The sequence below is a fragment of the Plasmodium sp. gorilla clade G2 genome (assembly GCF_900097015.1).
Source record: "Plasmodium sp. gorilla clade G2 genome assembly, chromosome: 11".
Lineage (NCBI taxonomy): Eukaryota > Apicomplexa > Aconoidasida > Haemosporida > Plasmodiidae > Plasmodium > Plasmodium adleri (nom. inval.).
The window spans coordinates 381,172-398,363 of NC_041703.1; the positions used below are offsets into that span (position 1 = coordinate 381,172).

At 17.5% G+C, this 17,192-nt stretch overlaps 7 protein-coding genes across 7 annotated transcripts; 5 read left to right on the forward strand and 2 right to left on the reverse strand.

Annotated features, from left to right (window-relative positions):
- Positions 1–365: 365 nt before the first annotated feature.
- On the forward strand, positions 366–1,433 carry PADL01_1110400 (ubiquinone biosynthesis protein COQ4, putative; the record flags this gene model as incomplete). The annotated part of the gene is made up of 1 exon (XM_028682556.1): positions 366–1,433. One exon carries the CDS (start codon positions 366–368, stop codon positions 1,431–1,433), a length of 1,068 nt encoding a protein of 355 aa, XP_028538823.1.
- A 349-nt stretch (positions 1,434–1,782) lies between these two features.
- PADL01_1110500 (conserved Plasmodium protein, unknown function) lies at positions 1,783–4,479 on the reverse strand (the record flags this gene model as incomplete). The annotated part of the gene is made up of 2 exons (XM_028682557.1): positions 1,783–1,924; positions 2,051–4,479. The coding sequence occupies 2 exons, from the start codon at positions 4,477–4,479 to the stop codon at positions 1,783–1,785; spliced, it is 2,571 nt and encodes an 856-aa protein (XP_028538824.1).
- Positions 4,480–5,657: 1,178 nt separating this feature from the next.
- Positions 5,658–6,233, forward strand: PADL01_1110600 (conserved Plasmodium protein, unknown function; the record flags this gene model as incomplete). The annotated part of the gene is made up of 1 exon (XM_028682560.1): positions 5,658–6,233. The coding sequence occupies one exon, from the start codon at positions 5,658–5,660 to the stop codon at positions 6,231–6,233; it is 576 nt and encodes a 191-aa protein (XP_028538825.1).
- A 1,011-nt stretch (positions 6,234–7,244) lies between these two features.
- PADL01_1110700 (conserved Plasmodium protein, unknown function) lies at positions 7,245–8,075 on the forward strand (the record flags this gene model as incomplete). The annotated part of the gene is made up of 1 exon (XM_028682561.1): positions 7,245–8,075. One exon carries the CDS (start codon positions 7,245–7,247, stop codon positions 8,073–8,075), a length of 831 nt encoding a protein of 276 aa, XP_028538826.1.
- A 512-nt stretch (positions 8,076–8,587) lies between these two features.
- On the reverse strand, positions 8,588–10,657 carry PADL01_1110800 (DNA helicase, putative; the record flags this gene model as incomplete). Its single annotated transcript, XM_028682562.1, has 1 exon — positions 8,588–10,657. The coding sequence occupies one exon, from the start codon at positions 10,655–10,657 to the stop codon at positions 8,588–8,590; it is 2,070 nt and encodes a 689-aa protein (XP_028538827.1).
- Positions 10,658–11,464: 807 nt separating this feature from the next.
- PADL01_1110900 (conserved Plasmodium protein, unknown function) lies at positions 11,465–15,295 on the forward strand (the record flags this gene model as incomplete). The annotated part of the gene is made up of 4 exons (XM_028682563.1): positions 11,465–12,091; positions 12,192–12,257; positions 12,432–15,008; positions 15,224–15,295. The coding sequence occupies 4 exons, from the start codon at positions 11,465–11,467 to the stop codon at positions 15,293–15,295; spliced, it is 3,342 nt and encodes a 1,113-aa protein (XP_028538828.1).
- A 509-nt stretch (positions 15,296–15,804) lies between these two features.
- On the forward strand, positions 15,805–17,064 carry PADL01_1111000 (conserved Plasmodium protein, unknown function; the record flags this gene model as incomplete). The annotated part of the gene is made up of 1 exon (XM_028682564.1): positions 15,805–17,064. The coding sequence occupies one exon, from the start codon at positions 15,805–15,807 to the stop codon at positions 17,062–17,064; it is 1,260 nt and encodes a 419-aa protein (XP_028538829.1).
- Between the last annotated feature and the right edge of the window lie 128 nt (positions 17,065–17,192).

A 17,192-nucleotide genomic window follows, 5' to 3' on the forward strand; every position in this document is an offset into this window, starting at 1 on the left:
TTGTTAGAATATATGTAAAGAGAAAAATATTACATATATATATATATATATATATATATAATAATTATTAAGTGAAACAAATTGGTATGGTGGAGTTTCATTTTTTTTTTAAAAAGTAAATGAATAGGTAATATCATTTTATAAATTGTTCGACATATATATATATTAATATTTATTTATTTTGTATTATATATTTTTTTAATGTTTTATAAATATTTCATTTTACACTTAATGATAAAAATGTGGAAATTAAATGTATAAGCATAAGGACATAAAATATATATATATATATATATATATATATATATATATATATATTTTTTTTTTTTTTTTTTTTTTTTTTTGAAAACATCACTATTTGAAGAATGTACAATTTTGTAAAAATATTTCAATCGAATTTTATTGATATAAATAAATTGAGTAAATTTGAAATATTTTTAAAGACAATATTTCGAATTTACAGTTCTCCTGGCAGAACACATTTATTAGCTCATGCTGCTGATATATCAGCTAAATATGCAGTGAAGAAATTATATGAATATATGAAAACTGATGAAGAAGGAATTATGATATTAAAAGATAAACCTTTATTAATACGACAAGATATATGTTTTAATGAATTAAAAAAATTACCAAAGAATACTTTAGGTTATAAATATATGGAATTTTTAGAAACTTATAAATTACATGCACATGATAGAGAAGTTTCACATTTTATAACAGATATAAATGAATCTTATATATTAACTAGATATAGACAAATTCATGATATAGCTCATGTAGTATATAATTTAAATATATCTATAGAATCAGAAGCTGCATTAAAATTAATCGAATTAATACAAACTAAATTACCTATAACATTACTTGCTATTTTAATAGCACCATTTATGACACCTTTATATAGATTCCAATATATATTTGAGAATAATATTCCTTCTAATTTTTTATGTCCTAATTTTGATTATACATATAATGATATTTATAATTATATTGATGAAATGTCTTTAAAACAATATGAATATTTTTTAACTGATTATTTTCATGTAGAGAAAAGAGAAAGCCCATCATTTTATTATAAATTATATAAATATTATTTCGATAACTTAAATAATTCTTCACATGTTAGAGGTTCAATTATATATGGATATCAAAATAATAATTTTAATGATATACATTATGACAAATTAAATAATGAATATATATATTTAAAAAATAATATAAAAAATTATTTTCATTTCCAATATAAACCAAGAAAATTACTATTAAAAAATTTATATCCATGGGCATATAAAGCTGGAATACAAACAAACAAACCCTTACATTCAATATATGTTGAAAAATGGTTTGATAAAGATATTGATTTGTTTAGAAAAAAATATAACATAACACCTCTCCCATCTAACTTAAACTTGATGGCCGGCATAAATTAAACAATCAAAAAAAAAAAAAAAAAAAAAAAAAAAAAAAAAAATACACACATATATATATATATATATATATATATATATATATATATGTGAATATTTTTACTACTTATATCATCATAACTATATCAACAAATTAAATTGTATTTTAATTTTTTCAGTATAATGAAAATAAAAAAATATGGTATCACTTTTAAAAATTATACAAAAATTAAAAAATAAATAAATATAAATATATATATATATATATTGATATATTTTTGTGTGATGTCATTTTTGTAATTATGACATATTTATAAATTATATTACTTTTTGTTTTAATTTTTTTTTTTATAATTTTTACTACTTTTCTGATCTACATTTCCATTGCTTTTTTTATAGACTCCATATTATTTTTTACATTTCTTTTTCTTATTTTAAAACTACTAGCCAATTTTTTATTTAACTTATTAATTTCTATTTGTTCCTTTTTGACGTTTATCCGTTTCATCAACCGTCTAAAAAAAAAAAATAATATACATATAAATGTAAATATATATATATATATATATATATATATATATATATTTATTTATTTATAACATTTTTTTTTTTTTTTTTTTTTTTTTTTTTTTTTTTTTTACCTTTTTGCTTTTTTTGACTTGTATTCTCCCCTTTTGACACTACTACATTTAAAATCCCTTTGATAATTGTTATATAAAATATACATATGTATGTGCTTATATTTTTCAACATTTTCAATAGCATTTTTATTTTTGTGTAATATATTATATATATGCTCAGGAATAGATAAAATATATCCTCTTTTACTATATATATAATTTTGAATAAAGAAATTGATATCACCTATAGATTTATTAAAATTTAAAAGTTCATTTAAGAAAGTCATTAATTGAGCTTTAGTATTTATAGAAACATTCTTTTCTATAATAAAATGTATATTTGAAAAATGTTCATATTGAGTTTTACTTTTACACCTATTATTTGTATGAAATAATTTTTTTTTTTGTATATAGTATAATGCTGCAGATATAAATGTGTGTCCATATTTTTCATATATTTTTTCAGCTTCTGTTATATGTTTATTATCATCAATAAGTGTATTTTGAATTTCTTGTATTAAGAAATTCATAAAATTATATTTCATATATTTTATGGTAGGTAAAGGATATGTTGAAAAATTAACAAGATTGTTTAATATATTATATGTTTTATATTGTTTCTTGTTATAAAATAAAATAGACTCTATATCATAAGAACTGTTTATTTGTTCATTAACATTTTTATAATTTATATATACACCACCATCATCACCATCACCATCATAATTATTATTGTTGTTATTCTTCCCATTGTTATGATGTCTTTTTTGTATATTTTTATTATTTTGATTTACATTAATTAAATTAATTATTGAATGATTTGATAATATATCCATATATGTTGTGATATCATCATCAAGTGTATAATGTATATATAAATTAACTCGTAGATCATAAAATTTGTTTATTGTTTTATCATTCGTTATTAATATATAATCATTAGTAGTATTAAATAAATGTAGAAAATTTTTTGTATAATTTATTTTAAGTGTATTAGAGAAAAATATACATGGTATATACGAATTAAGATATAAATAAAATGAATATATATCACTTTTATTATAATAAATTAATATTCTTTTTTTATTTTTATTATTATGTAAAATATTGAATAAGATTAAAAATTTCTTTTCATCATTTAAAGGTACATATATACTCATGTGTCTTTCAATTTTTGGTTTATATTGCATTAAGTTAACACAATGAAATGTATTTACATTATTATAATAACTATTATTATCATTTAAAAAATTATATTGATTCATTTTTTTTTTTTCATGATAAATATTATAATTTATACTCTTTAAATATTGTAGAATATCATTCGATAACCATTCATCAAATATTTTATTTATCAATAAAATTTGAAAAAAACTATCTGTTTCTTGTTTTTCTTTACAATCTTTTAAAATATTTTTTAATAATTTTGTTTTTTTTTTCTTATATATTTCATATATATCATCAACTACAAGGAAACCTATATGATCCAGAAATATTTTAAAATCATAATCGTCTTTTATATGTTCAATATTCATTATAATAATATTATATAAAAATAGATGATTTCTTATATTATTAATATTATTTTCATTATTAATAATATATGTAGATATATGATCACTTTTTAATTTTACAATTGTTTCATATATTAAACTTATTTGTTCTTGTGATGAAACTATTAATAATACACTATTCTGTGAATAAGATAATTTTTTTTTTCCCTTTTTTCCTTCATGTTTTAATATGTTTAAATCTTTATGTTTAGATGGATTTGATATAGACAATATATCATCTACATTTTGATTTTTATTATAATTTACATATTTATTATCATATATATTATTTGACATTTCTGTATTTATTTTATAAAAGCTATATATAATATATGATATTATACAATCTGAATGTATTAAGTATGTTAGAACATTTTTATTACATCTTAATAATTCAATTAATAAATATTGATATGTATAAATATAAAAAATATTATTTTTCTTTAAACAATTTTGCACGTACATATTTTTTATGTGACTTACATCCATTATATATTTTTCATTGTATGTGTCTGCTTTTTTATTTTCATCATCATTATAATTTAATTTGTTTAAAAATATGTTTTCATTATTATAAGATGTTTGAATGTTTTTTTGATATATATTATTATTTTGTTTTATACTTTTTATATTTCTATATTTTAAATTGTTCTTATTTTCAAAATTTTTTATTTTCTCTTCTTCCTTTTTATTTATATGTGTAACTTTTTTTCTTAAAGGCCTTTTTTGGGTATCATATCCCTTTATAGGTTTATTCGAAAAAACCAGAAACTTCCTTTTATCACTTTTATTGTACTTACCACATAATGTGCTAAAATTAAAACAAAATGATTTTATTCTTAAATTAAAAATTACATGATACTTATAATTTGATACAAACGTTTTAAAGAAATTCATGACCTTATGTGGTGAAGGGGAGAGGAAATGCGAATAAGATTTTGTTTTATATCATATTATTATGGATCACACAAAAAAAAAAAAAAAAAAAAAAAAAAAAGCGATCTAATTAATAATTAAATAAAAACAAATATATTAATTTATCATTATGAAATATTTATATTATATATGTGTGTTAATCATAAAATTGTTATATATATATATATATATATATATATATATTTGTTTTATGATAAAAATTAAAAATTATATACATACAATACCTTTTATGAATATTATATATTATAACAACATTGCTTATAAATATATATATATATATATATATATATATGTTATTATTTTCTTTTTTTTTTATGACAGAATATCCTCATTTTAATATTTACAATATTAAATACATGAAATATTTATTTATATATAACATCGTTTTATACCTTATAATTTGTTCAGTAGAACATTGATTAATTTATTGTTCATTCACTTTTTTTTTTTTTTTTTTTTTTTTTTTATTCTAGGGCATTTTAAATGAATGAAAGAGAATAACTATAATAAGCACCATACATAATATATTATAATTATTTATATAATATTAATTATAAGTAATATTTATATATATATAATAATATATATGGTTTTTAACACCTCAATTTCTTCTAACATATCAAATTTTTTTTTTTTTTTTTTTTTTTTTTTTTTTATGAATTTTACGTGAAATAGAAAAGATGATAAGTTAAATGTATAAAAAAAATTTTAAGAAAAAAATAACAATAATAATAAATAAATAAATACACGTACATATATATACATATATATATATATATATATATATATATATAATATCTATAATATTTTATTTTATTATTATTATTTTCTTATTTTATATTTTAATATGAGTAATTATAAGAAAAATATCTAACCTGATATGATATTAATACATTAATAAGCAGGAGCTTATAAAAAATGAATAATTAAATACACACATATTAAAGGAAAAAAAATATATTGTAACATTTAAATTATGTAAACGTATTTAAAAATATGAAAATTATATAAGATTTTTAAAAATATTAAACAATATTATACATATATATATTAATATATTTATATGTACTTGTGTGTTTATTTCATATATTATTAAAACTATTTAATATATATATATACATATTTTTGTTTGCTTAAAAATGTCTGGGATACTAACAAATTTAAATATCGAGAGTGGTTATTTCAATGAAGATATAAAAGAAGAATCGAATGAATCCAATTTTATGTATGCCAATATTAGTATGTTAATAAGAGCATATAAAAAAGATAGAAATAAATTAGTATTATTAAATAAAAAATTAAATCTCATAAAAATAGTAGGACTAGTATTAAATATTGAAGAAAAAAAAGAATTTATAATATATACAATAGATGATACTACTGGATGTATAAAAGCTAAATTACTTTTAACATATTCATTAAATAGTTATAATGAAAAAAAAGATAATATAAAAATAAATGATTTAATACAAATATTTGGTATATGTAATACTGTTAGTTTAAATGAAGACTTAACTATATCTATAAGTTCAATTCATAAATTAGATTCTTTTAATTATTTATGTCATCATCATTTATTAGTTTTTCATGACTATCTAAAATATCAAGAAGAAGAAAGAAGAAATCCAATCGAGGACAAAAGCAGAAATGACGAAGATGATTTGGAGTCCACACAAAATAATGAAAATGCTTATTTTAATACATTCTTTTATTAATATGTTTTATTTTAACATTTGATTTTTTTTATTATTATTATTATTAGGCCGTTTAATATATATATATATATATATATATATATATATATATATATATAATATATATGTAATTTTTTTTTTTTTTTTTTTTTTTTTTTTAAATTAGATTATCATAATTTTATTATGATATGTGAATATAAATATTTTAAGAGAAAACATTTATTTTAATATATTATATAGATTAGGGTAATATATAAATATATATTATTTTTTAACACAAACTTTTGCTTTGTTTTTCTTTTTATGTATATTTTTTAAATTTCTATATGTTTTACAATTTGAGATATACATATAAAATATTTGGGTTATATTTTTTTATAGGATTTGATTAAATAGTTTAAAGAATAAAGGAGAGGCATATATAATATATGTAATATTATATATATATTAAATGCAATTAATAATAAAGGCGAAATAATTAAAATATATATATATATATGTTATTTTATATATATTTTTTTTTTTTTTTTTTTTCATGAAATATGTATGTATATGTTATGTTATTAATATATATATAATATTTTTTAAAGAAACAAGTTTTTCCAAAACAACATGTATAAGAATATTTTATTTATAAAAAATAAAATATAGTTTTAATGTTTTATATAAATATATAAGGTAATAAAAAAGTACAAAACAAATATATATATATATATATATATATATATATATATATATATATATGTATATATGTATATCTTTTTATGATTGTTTTACAAAATTGTAACGTCATAAAATTATAAATTTATATTGATTTATTTCTATATAAGGTATACATATCTTTTTTTGTATTATATAAATAATATGTAATTTTACAATGTCAAGTATCTTACTTAAAGAAAAAAAAAAAAAAAAAAAAGAATAGAATAATAACATCATATAATATATATATATGAGTTGTATTCCATTTTATCTTATTTTATTTTATTTTATTTTATTTTTTATTTAATATTTGAAGATTTAAAAAAAAAAATGAAAACACTAGAAAGAAAGTTGAAGTTACTGAATTATGATGAACCCTTTGATATTGAAAAGGATGATTTTTATTTCCTTATTTTAAAAATAGAAGAAGAAAAAATTCGTCTATATAAGCCCAAAGAACGTGAAAAAATTAATTATAGAAAAGAGAAGAATTATATTGAGCATATTATAAAATATTTAAAAAAATTAAATATTAATACGGACAATATTAATAAAAATAATATCAATGATATAAATGTAAGAACCTACATATTAAATAATTTAACAACATTAGCATTGATTGATGAATATAAAGATATAACAAATTTTGATGATAATGAAGACATACAAGATATACACAATAGAAATAAGGATTTACAAGATGAAGAAGATAATGATGATCTTTTAATAGATTTCTTTGAACTTAATTATTTAAAATTAAATTCAAATGAAGAAAGTCATCAATATATAAATGAAAATATTTTTAATGTATTAATACAAAAAATAAATGAAATATTTAAAAATAATAATATCCCTTTATTAAATATAAATAATATGGATATGAGTTATATTAATATATCTTATGTAATATCTGCTTTAAAACTAATAAAAGAAAAATTAAAAAACAAATCAAAAACAGATAATACAAATTATGAACATTTATTCTCATTAAATATAAATGTAAATGACGAAGAATTAAAAGAATTTGTATATATAATAAGATATTTATTTAATGAGCAACTGAAAAATAGAAAGATAGGTATTAAGGAAATATTAAATGATATACAGACCTTAACATATAATCCTGTGATAGATATAAAACAAGGTCGACTTGGAAGATAAAATAAAAATATGAATATTAAATATGTATCAATTGAAAATAACATAACACAAAGGTTTTAAACAATAAATATATATATATAAATAAATAAATAAATATATATATAAATAAATATATATATATATATATATATCAATACCGTGGTTTGTTTTCTTTTCTTCTGTTTTGTTTTGTTTTGTTTTGTTTTATTTTTATTTTATTTATTATTGTATTTTTTTTTTTTTTTTTGTGTTAACTCTTAAATCTTTTTTAAAATAAGCCAATTATTTTATACCCAATGTAAAACAACAATTGATTCATTTATTATGAAATCAAGAAAATAAATAAATTAAAAAAAAAAAAAAAATTAAAAAGGATAATTCAAAAATTTTTTGGGCAATACGAAAAAGTTTTTGGAAAATAAAAAAATAAAATAAATAAATATAAATATATATATATATATATATATATATTTATTTATTTATTTTCTTTTTTTTTGTGTTTGTCTCTTTTCCATTTTATAATATAATTGTTGTCATATTTCTGGGAAGAGTTCTAAGTTTTCCAAATAATCTGGTAAATACTTCTGAACATCTTTATATTTATTCACGTGTTCATCATATGATAAAATTTCAGGTTGATTAGTATATATGTATTTATTTGAGCTATTTCTTAAATGAAAAGGTACATTAAAATTATATTCGTTGCATATTTGTTTTGCTGTATTTTCTACAAGATATATATAATTACTTTTAGCAGATTTACATAAAACCATAACAGCATATATTAAAGATGTTTGGCATTCAGGCATTCCTATAGCTTTACATGCATAATGTGTATTAATACATATAGATAAGACATCATGATTAGCTAATCCTATATCTTCTGATGCTATTCTTATTAATCTTCTACAAATATATATTGGATCTTCTCCATTTTTTAAGGATTTCATTAAATATAAAATAGCTGCTTTGACATTACCAGCTCTAATACTTTTATGTAACCCTGAAATAAAATTGTAATGATCTAATTTATCATCATTAGATGGAAAATTTTGTAATATTTCTTTTATATTATTAAGTGTTATAACATTCTTTTTAATCGAATTTTGATATAATAATGGATGTGTCTCATATGGATTATCGTTACTATAACTGAAATTTATATTGTGTAGTTCATTGTTATTATTATAATCATCCATATTATCTTTATTAATATTATTATCATCAATATTATCTTTATTAATATTATTATCATCCATATTATCTTTATTAATATTATTACAATCAATATTATCTTTATTAATATTATTTTCATCATCATCATAAGTATTATCCTCCATTTTCTTAATAAATTGAATATGTGGTTTATCCTTTTTTCCTTCTTCTAAAGTACCTACCACATTTTGAGATACATTATCCTCTTCTTTTATAATCAAATTTTGTTTATTCATTCTTTGAACTGCAAAATCTATTATATTGATTGCAACCCTTGCATCACCACATGAATGATTCATAATTAAATTTAAAGCGTCTTCCTCTATTTGTATATCCAATTTATTTGTTATCCTTTTAATAATTAATTCTAATTCTGTTTTTTCATAAGAATTTAAATATAGATATAAACATCGTGAACTTAAGGATGCATTAAGAATATTCATAGGATTAAATAAACATGTTGCTAATAAATAGAAATAACCTTTTTTTAATATTAATAATAAATTTTCTTGTTGACTTTTATTTAATCTATTAATATCTTTTATACATAAAATTGATTTTTTTTTTGATATTTTATAATTTATAACTGACTTATCATATACTTTTTTTAATTCATTATTTAAATTATTTAAATGAAATAATGATATAAAACAATTATTTGTTTTATTTTTGATAACATTAACTAATGATGATTTTCCTGACCCTGGAGGTCCACATAATATTAAATTAAAATTTAAATCTTCATCTAAAATTTTTGCTATTAATGGGTTCTTTTTACTTCTAATTTCACTAATAAAATCTTCTTTATATATTGGTTCATATATTTTATGTAAAGGTAAATTATTATGACTTTTATTTATCTCTTTATTTTTATTATCATTTTTTTTTTTTTTTTCTTGTTCACTTATACATTCATTATTTTCTATTTTCCCCATTTCCATTTTTATATTAATAGATGAAGATGATAATAAATCATTTTCTAATTCATGTTCTGTTTTTATAATATTATCATTTCTTTTCTCATTTTCTTCTTTATCATGACATCTTTCTCTTTTTATTCTTATTACATCCTTTTCATTAGCATAATATAAATTACTTTTTTCTTTTATTAAGCACACTTTGTTATCATTTTCTTTGATGCAATCTATATCTTGATCATCATCTTCATGATTATCTTCATCACATTTTTCTTTTTTTATAAAAATAACTTCATTTTCTTTTATATTATTCTTCTCAATATTTTTCACATTATCATTCTCTTTTTCACTATCCTTTTCAGCTTCTCTACTATTTTTTAAAATATTCACCTTTTTGAAAATACCAAATTTTTCCAGCGTATTTTGAGATTTTATAATATTCCTTCTTATATGAACTGATTTTCTCTTCATTTGTTTAATTCAATATATATATATATAAATAAATATATAAATACATATATATATTTATAAAAAATATACCTATTATTACAATTATTACATTATAAATCGTTTAATAAACATTCTTGCTAGCTATAAAACTGAAAAGAAGAAAAACAATAAATCAACGAATAAAAATATGCATAAATATATAAATAAATATATATATATATATATTTATTTATTTATTTATTTATTATTTATTATTATTTTTTTTTTATAAAATGTAGCCTTTCAAAATTTTAATTCTTACATATCTACACTTTTACACGATGTGTAGGTTAAAAAATTATACATATATATATATATATATATATATATATATATAATTTCTTTTATTTATGACTTATTATATATAATATTGTATATTTTTTACAATATGTTCTTCATATAGGAAAAATATATTTTTCCATATAAAATATATATTTGCAATGATAATAAAAGAGCCGTGTAAAAATTGAATAAAAAAAAAGTAGATGTAAAATATTTAACACATTAATTTATTTTAATTTTTTATATGTGTAGTAAATTTTTTTTTTTTTTTTTTTTTTTATGGCATCTATTGTGAAAATATAGGAGACATTATGTATATAAAGGGATGTATATGTATACACATATATATAGCACATATATTTTATTTTTTATATATTTAAATATATATTTTCTTCCCAATGGAATAATTATCATTCTTCTATATATATATATATATATATTTGCACCTTTGTTTTATTTTATTTTATTTTATTTTTTGATTACTGCCAAATATTGAACTTCTTAAAAATGAAAATTTATGATTCTTTCCATAAGATCATAAACGATCACCTACACATTTTGCATGATAGAAAAGTATTTGATAAGGAAAAAAAAATGAATTCCTTAAATAATATTTACGATATGATCTGTAACTTTTTTAATACTAGCAATAATGAAGAAAAAGAGAATTTTTGTTCCTTTTTCCTTGATTATTTATACGATCCTTTAAATATTTTGATAAATGACGAATTCGATGAATGCAGAATATTTGTTCTAAAGATTTATTTCTTGATTGAAAAGAATTTAAATAATATATTGCTAGATAATATTTTATTTAAAAAGATAAACAATGAAGACAATTTTCTGTTTATATGTACAAGTCGATTAAAAGAAGATGAAAATAATAAAATTATTGAAGAAAAAGAAGATATACGATTAAAAATTGTAGAATTTTTATATACTATTCTTAGTAGACATAAGAAAATATATCAACAATCATCTACAATTATATTAAATATTTTTATATATCTTGAGCATATTTTATCAGCTCTATCAGTACTGGTTAAAGATCCATATCCATTAATTAAAAAACAAACATGCCAATTGTTGTATGAATTGAATATAGGAAAGGAAATAAAGCAGGAATATAACAAAGTATTTCATTCAAAAAAAAAAAAAATATATATATGTATGAACATATATAAGTATTTGTATTTATATAATAAAAAAATGTTTCCCTGTATTCATTTTTTAGATTTATAAAGATCTATTAACAAATTTGTTAGACAGTCTCAATGTCAGAAAAAATGATACTCGTGAGGTATATAAAAAGGAACATAAATATAAATAAATAAATAAATAAATACATATATATATATATATATATATATATATATATATATATTTACATTTTATTTTTTTCCAACTTTGTGTTATTATTACATTTACCACATATTTAATTTATCAAAGCATAAATTGATCGCCCTATTTGTAGGTTATAATGAAATGCTTAAAAACCATTGCATGTTTAGAGATTAATAGAAGCTCTCTTCATAATATTACGGATTGTTTTAAAAAAATATGCAGAACAAACACAAGCAATAATGTTATTCTTGAAATGGTTAACTGTATTGAAATGTGGATCTTAAATATTAAAGATTTAAATAATGTGGAAAAAGCAAAACTTATATTTATTATATTCCTATGTATGAATTTGAAGTTACTTCCTTTTACTATTAAAAGATGTTATGATGTTATACAAAATGTATGTAATGATTTATATAAACACAATACAAATAATATGGACCATTTGGAAAATAAAGGGAATATATATATATTTGAAAAAAATGAAAAAAAAGAAAATGATCTAGGTGTAAAAAATAATTATGACGAAAAATATAATAAACTATTAAATAATGAAAAAATGGAAGAAATATATGACATTTTTTTTAAAAATATAAATTATATTTTTACATTTCCATTGAATAATATATCAAACAATGTTCATAATTTTTTTTGTGAAATAAAAGAAGAATTATATTATGAAATCATTAGTTATGAAAAAAGTTGTTTATTTGATAGTAATGAAAATCTTTTTGGTATTATTACTTTATTTTTATTATTGACAGATAAGGATAGTTTTTATTTTATTAAACATATTCTATCTTTTATTTATAAATCTTATATATCATTCAAGTATTTAAATTACCCTTCAACCCCATTGTTAGTAGATGATTTATTATTTGTTTTACATGAAAATTTAAAAAATGAACATGAAAAAATTTATTCTTATCAATATGAATCATTTTTATATTTAAGTAAACAAGTATATGTAATTTTAATATGTGGATATTTAATGCCTATCGAATTATGTATTATGGAGATAGCTAAAATGATATTTGATGAAAACAGTGTTGAAAAGATACTGACAAACTTTTATATATTTAATGATAAAAACGAGAATTATAAAGAATTAAATGAAAATATAACAATAGACACAAAAAATTATAATATGGAAGAGAAGAACAAAAATTGTGTGGAAGAAATAAAAATTAGTACGAAAGATAATAATAATAATAATATTATTAATAATAATGACAATAGTGATTATATTTTTCTTAATAATAACTATCAAATGTATCTACAAAAGTGTTATAATCATATAAACAAAAAATCTAATCAACCTTTTATGATAGAAAAAGCTTGTAGTAGTGATAAAGAAAAAGACGAATTTTATTCAAACGATCATATGCTTATAAATACAAATAGTATAATAAATAAAATAGATGAAAGAAAACTAAACTCTATATTTCTTACATATAATATTGTTGAAGACCAAAATATAAAACAAAGAGATGAGAAAAATATAATTTGTTACTCTTTAAATGAATATGATAAGAATAATAATACATGTATTATTTATCAAAATAAAAAAATTGTTCTTATAATACTTTCTCAAATATTAGGTGGCTATTACATAAAAAAAAAAAATTCAGAAAATAAAAAAAAAGAACTTATAATTAATGAGGAGTGTATAAATTTTGTTTTTTATCTAATACATGAAAATATAATATATGAAAATTATGATTCATATCCATATATATTAATAACATTAAAACATTTAATACATATAATTGAAAATGAATGTAAAAAATATAGTAATATTTTATTTCACTTTTTAATAATTTTACAAAGTAATCATAATTTTTGTTCTGATTCTGAAATTAATAATTTAATGGAAGAAATAGAAAAATATAGTGAAAGAAAAAAGATAAATTTTTACAACTATGAATATTATAATTTTATTAAGAATATTAACAATATAATTAATCTTAATGATATCAATAATTTTAAATATCATATTGATATATTAAATATACTTTTATGTAATATAACTAATGATATACTTAATAAATACTCAAAAGAATTAATGAATTTTTTTTATTTAATAATTAACAAAGAATTAAATTCATTGATAAAATTAGAATTCTTATTATTTTTAAATTTATTTATATCAAGAAAAAAAAATGTAGAAACATTTTTTTTTAAAAATGGAAAAGATATATTAAAAAATATATTGTTACCATTATGTACTTGGAAAAGTGGTTTAAGTGAAGCACAAATAAGAAAAGGTGTCTTGTTTTGTATGAGAGAATTATTTATTAATAATATATTACATATAGATATATTTAAAAATAATATATTAATACAAAATTTAATATGTGTTCTTAAATCACAAATAGATGATACATGGAATCATGAAAATAGAGAAATATCCATATCTATATGTTCATATATTATAAAATACGTAACAAATAATAATATTATTTTAGATTTATTAGATTATCTAATAAAATTATTAGATGATTCAAATATTTCTATACGTATATCTACAACAGTAGGTATACACTCTATTTTTCAAAATAAAAACTTGGTATTGTCTAAACAAAAGTGTGAACATATATTTCCTATTCTTCTTTTACATATGGATGATGATTATAAAGATGTTAGTCAAAATATTTTTTCTATACTAAAAATAGCAAAAGGGATTGACAAGGAAATATTTACTAAGGTACATACAAAATGGTTATCATTATATATATATATATGTATATGTATATATATGTATATTTTTAAAACTTCATAAGACATTTATATATATATATATATATAAATGACAGTTCATTGTTTTATGCTATATATAAAAGATTATATTTTTACTCATTTCTTTTTCATATCCTAAATGTTAAATACATCATTTTTTATTTTTATATTTTATATAAAAAGCATGCCAGGAATTCATCAGAATTTTCAAATCACGCAAAGACATATAAAAATATTTTGATGAATGAAATTTGAAGATGTTACTATATTGACATAACATCAATATATGTAGAGAAAAATAAAAAAATAATTCAAAGGGAAATTAACACGCACATATATATATATATATATATATATATATATATATATATATGTACCACATACTGTGCATGTAAGTATATATATTTATTTTCTATATACCTTTACATTATTTTCTTTTATTTTTTAATTTTATTTTATATTTGTTTTTTCCCTTCCTTTTAATAAAAATGAACAGACTTAAAAAGATGTATGCAAACGTTTATTGATAACATATATATATATATATTAATAAATGAAATAATTTTAACACTTATGAAAAAAAAAAAAATATTCATGTCACCTTTCTATTTTCAAAAACATTTATCATGTCTACCATAAAAAAAGCATTCATACTAATAATACTTATATATCAATATTGATAATGTTTTATGTAGAAAAAAAAATAAAATAAGATAATATTAGTAAATAACAAAAAAAAAAAAACAAAAAAATATTGTTTCCATATGGATCATAACAAAATAATATTTAAAAAAAAAGAAAAAGGAAAATTGAATAAGAAAACATTTTGTGTGTCACCAAATTATGTGAAGTTATTTGTAATACCAGATGAATGTTTAATAAATCTAATAGATAAATTTATTAATAATTTATTTAATGAAGAGAATTATATACATACCACTAAAAATATGAAAACAAATAAAAAATGCATAATAACAAATTTATTAGAAGCACAAAAGAAATTTTTTGAAGGTAAAATGATTGAAAATCCATTATTCCATTATAATATTAATGATGATGAATTAGATATTATTTATAATAAATGTAATGGAAATAAAATTCATTTTAATTTATTTTATGAAGCAAGAAGAATATTAGAAATTGTTAAAGTAAATTATAAAACATATGATAATTATGAAAATATTATATTTAATATCAAAAAATATAATAAAAAAAATGATAAAAATAAAGAAAAAACATTTTTAACAAGATATCAAATAAAAAATTATATCATGAAATATATACAAAATAGTGGAATAAAACATAACGTTCAAATTGAATTTAAAGAAAAACTTATATCAGCAATACAAATATTTAAAAAGAATAATTCATATTATTTACAATTACAATATCATAATATGACAAGACAAAAAATACGTGCTTTATGTAATCATGAAATAGGAACACATTTAATAAGAATGATTAATCATCATTATAATGAATTAAAAAAATTTGGTATTAATATATGTAATATAACCGAAGAAGGTTTAGCTGTTATTAATTCTATGTATTCATTAAAAAAAAAAAAAAATCATTTATATCTTATATCCCCAGCATTAAAATATTTAGCTGTATGTTTAGGAAATTTTTATAGCTTTTCAAAATTGTACAGGTTTTTAAATACTTTTGTAATCGATAAAAATAAATGTTTTAAGATATGCGCAAGAGTTAAAAGAGGATTAACTGATACGTCTTTACAAGGAAGTGTATATCATGATCAATTATATTTTATAGGTTCATATAGTATATTAAAATGGTTTAAAAATATTGATTTCCCTTTATTATATTCAGGAAATATAGGTTTATCTTATTTAAATACTATATCCAAATATGTTAATACAAAAAATAATTTATTACCATATTTTCTTGCTAATCAAAAAAGGTTAGATGCTTATATGAAATTCTTACAGAAAGTTTCTTATATTAATGGAATAACACCAGAAAGATGTACATTCATACAAAATGGAAAAATACCAAAAAATTAAAAATAAAATAAAATAAAATAAATAAGGCTCTATAATTATCATAACTACATTATAATAAAATATTTCTTTTTTTGTAAATATTGGTAAACAAACAAAAAAAAAAAAAAATAAATATACATATATATTAT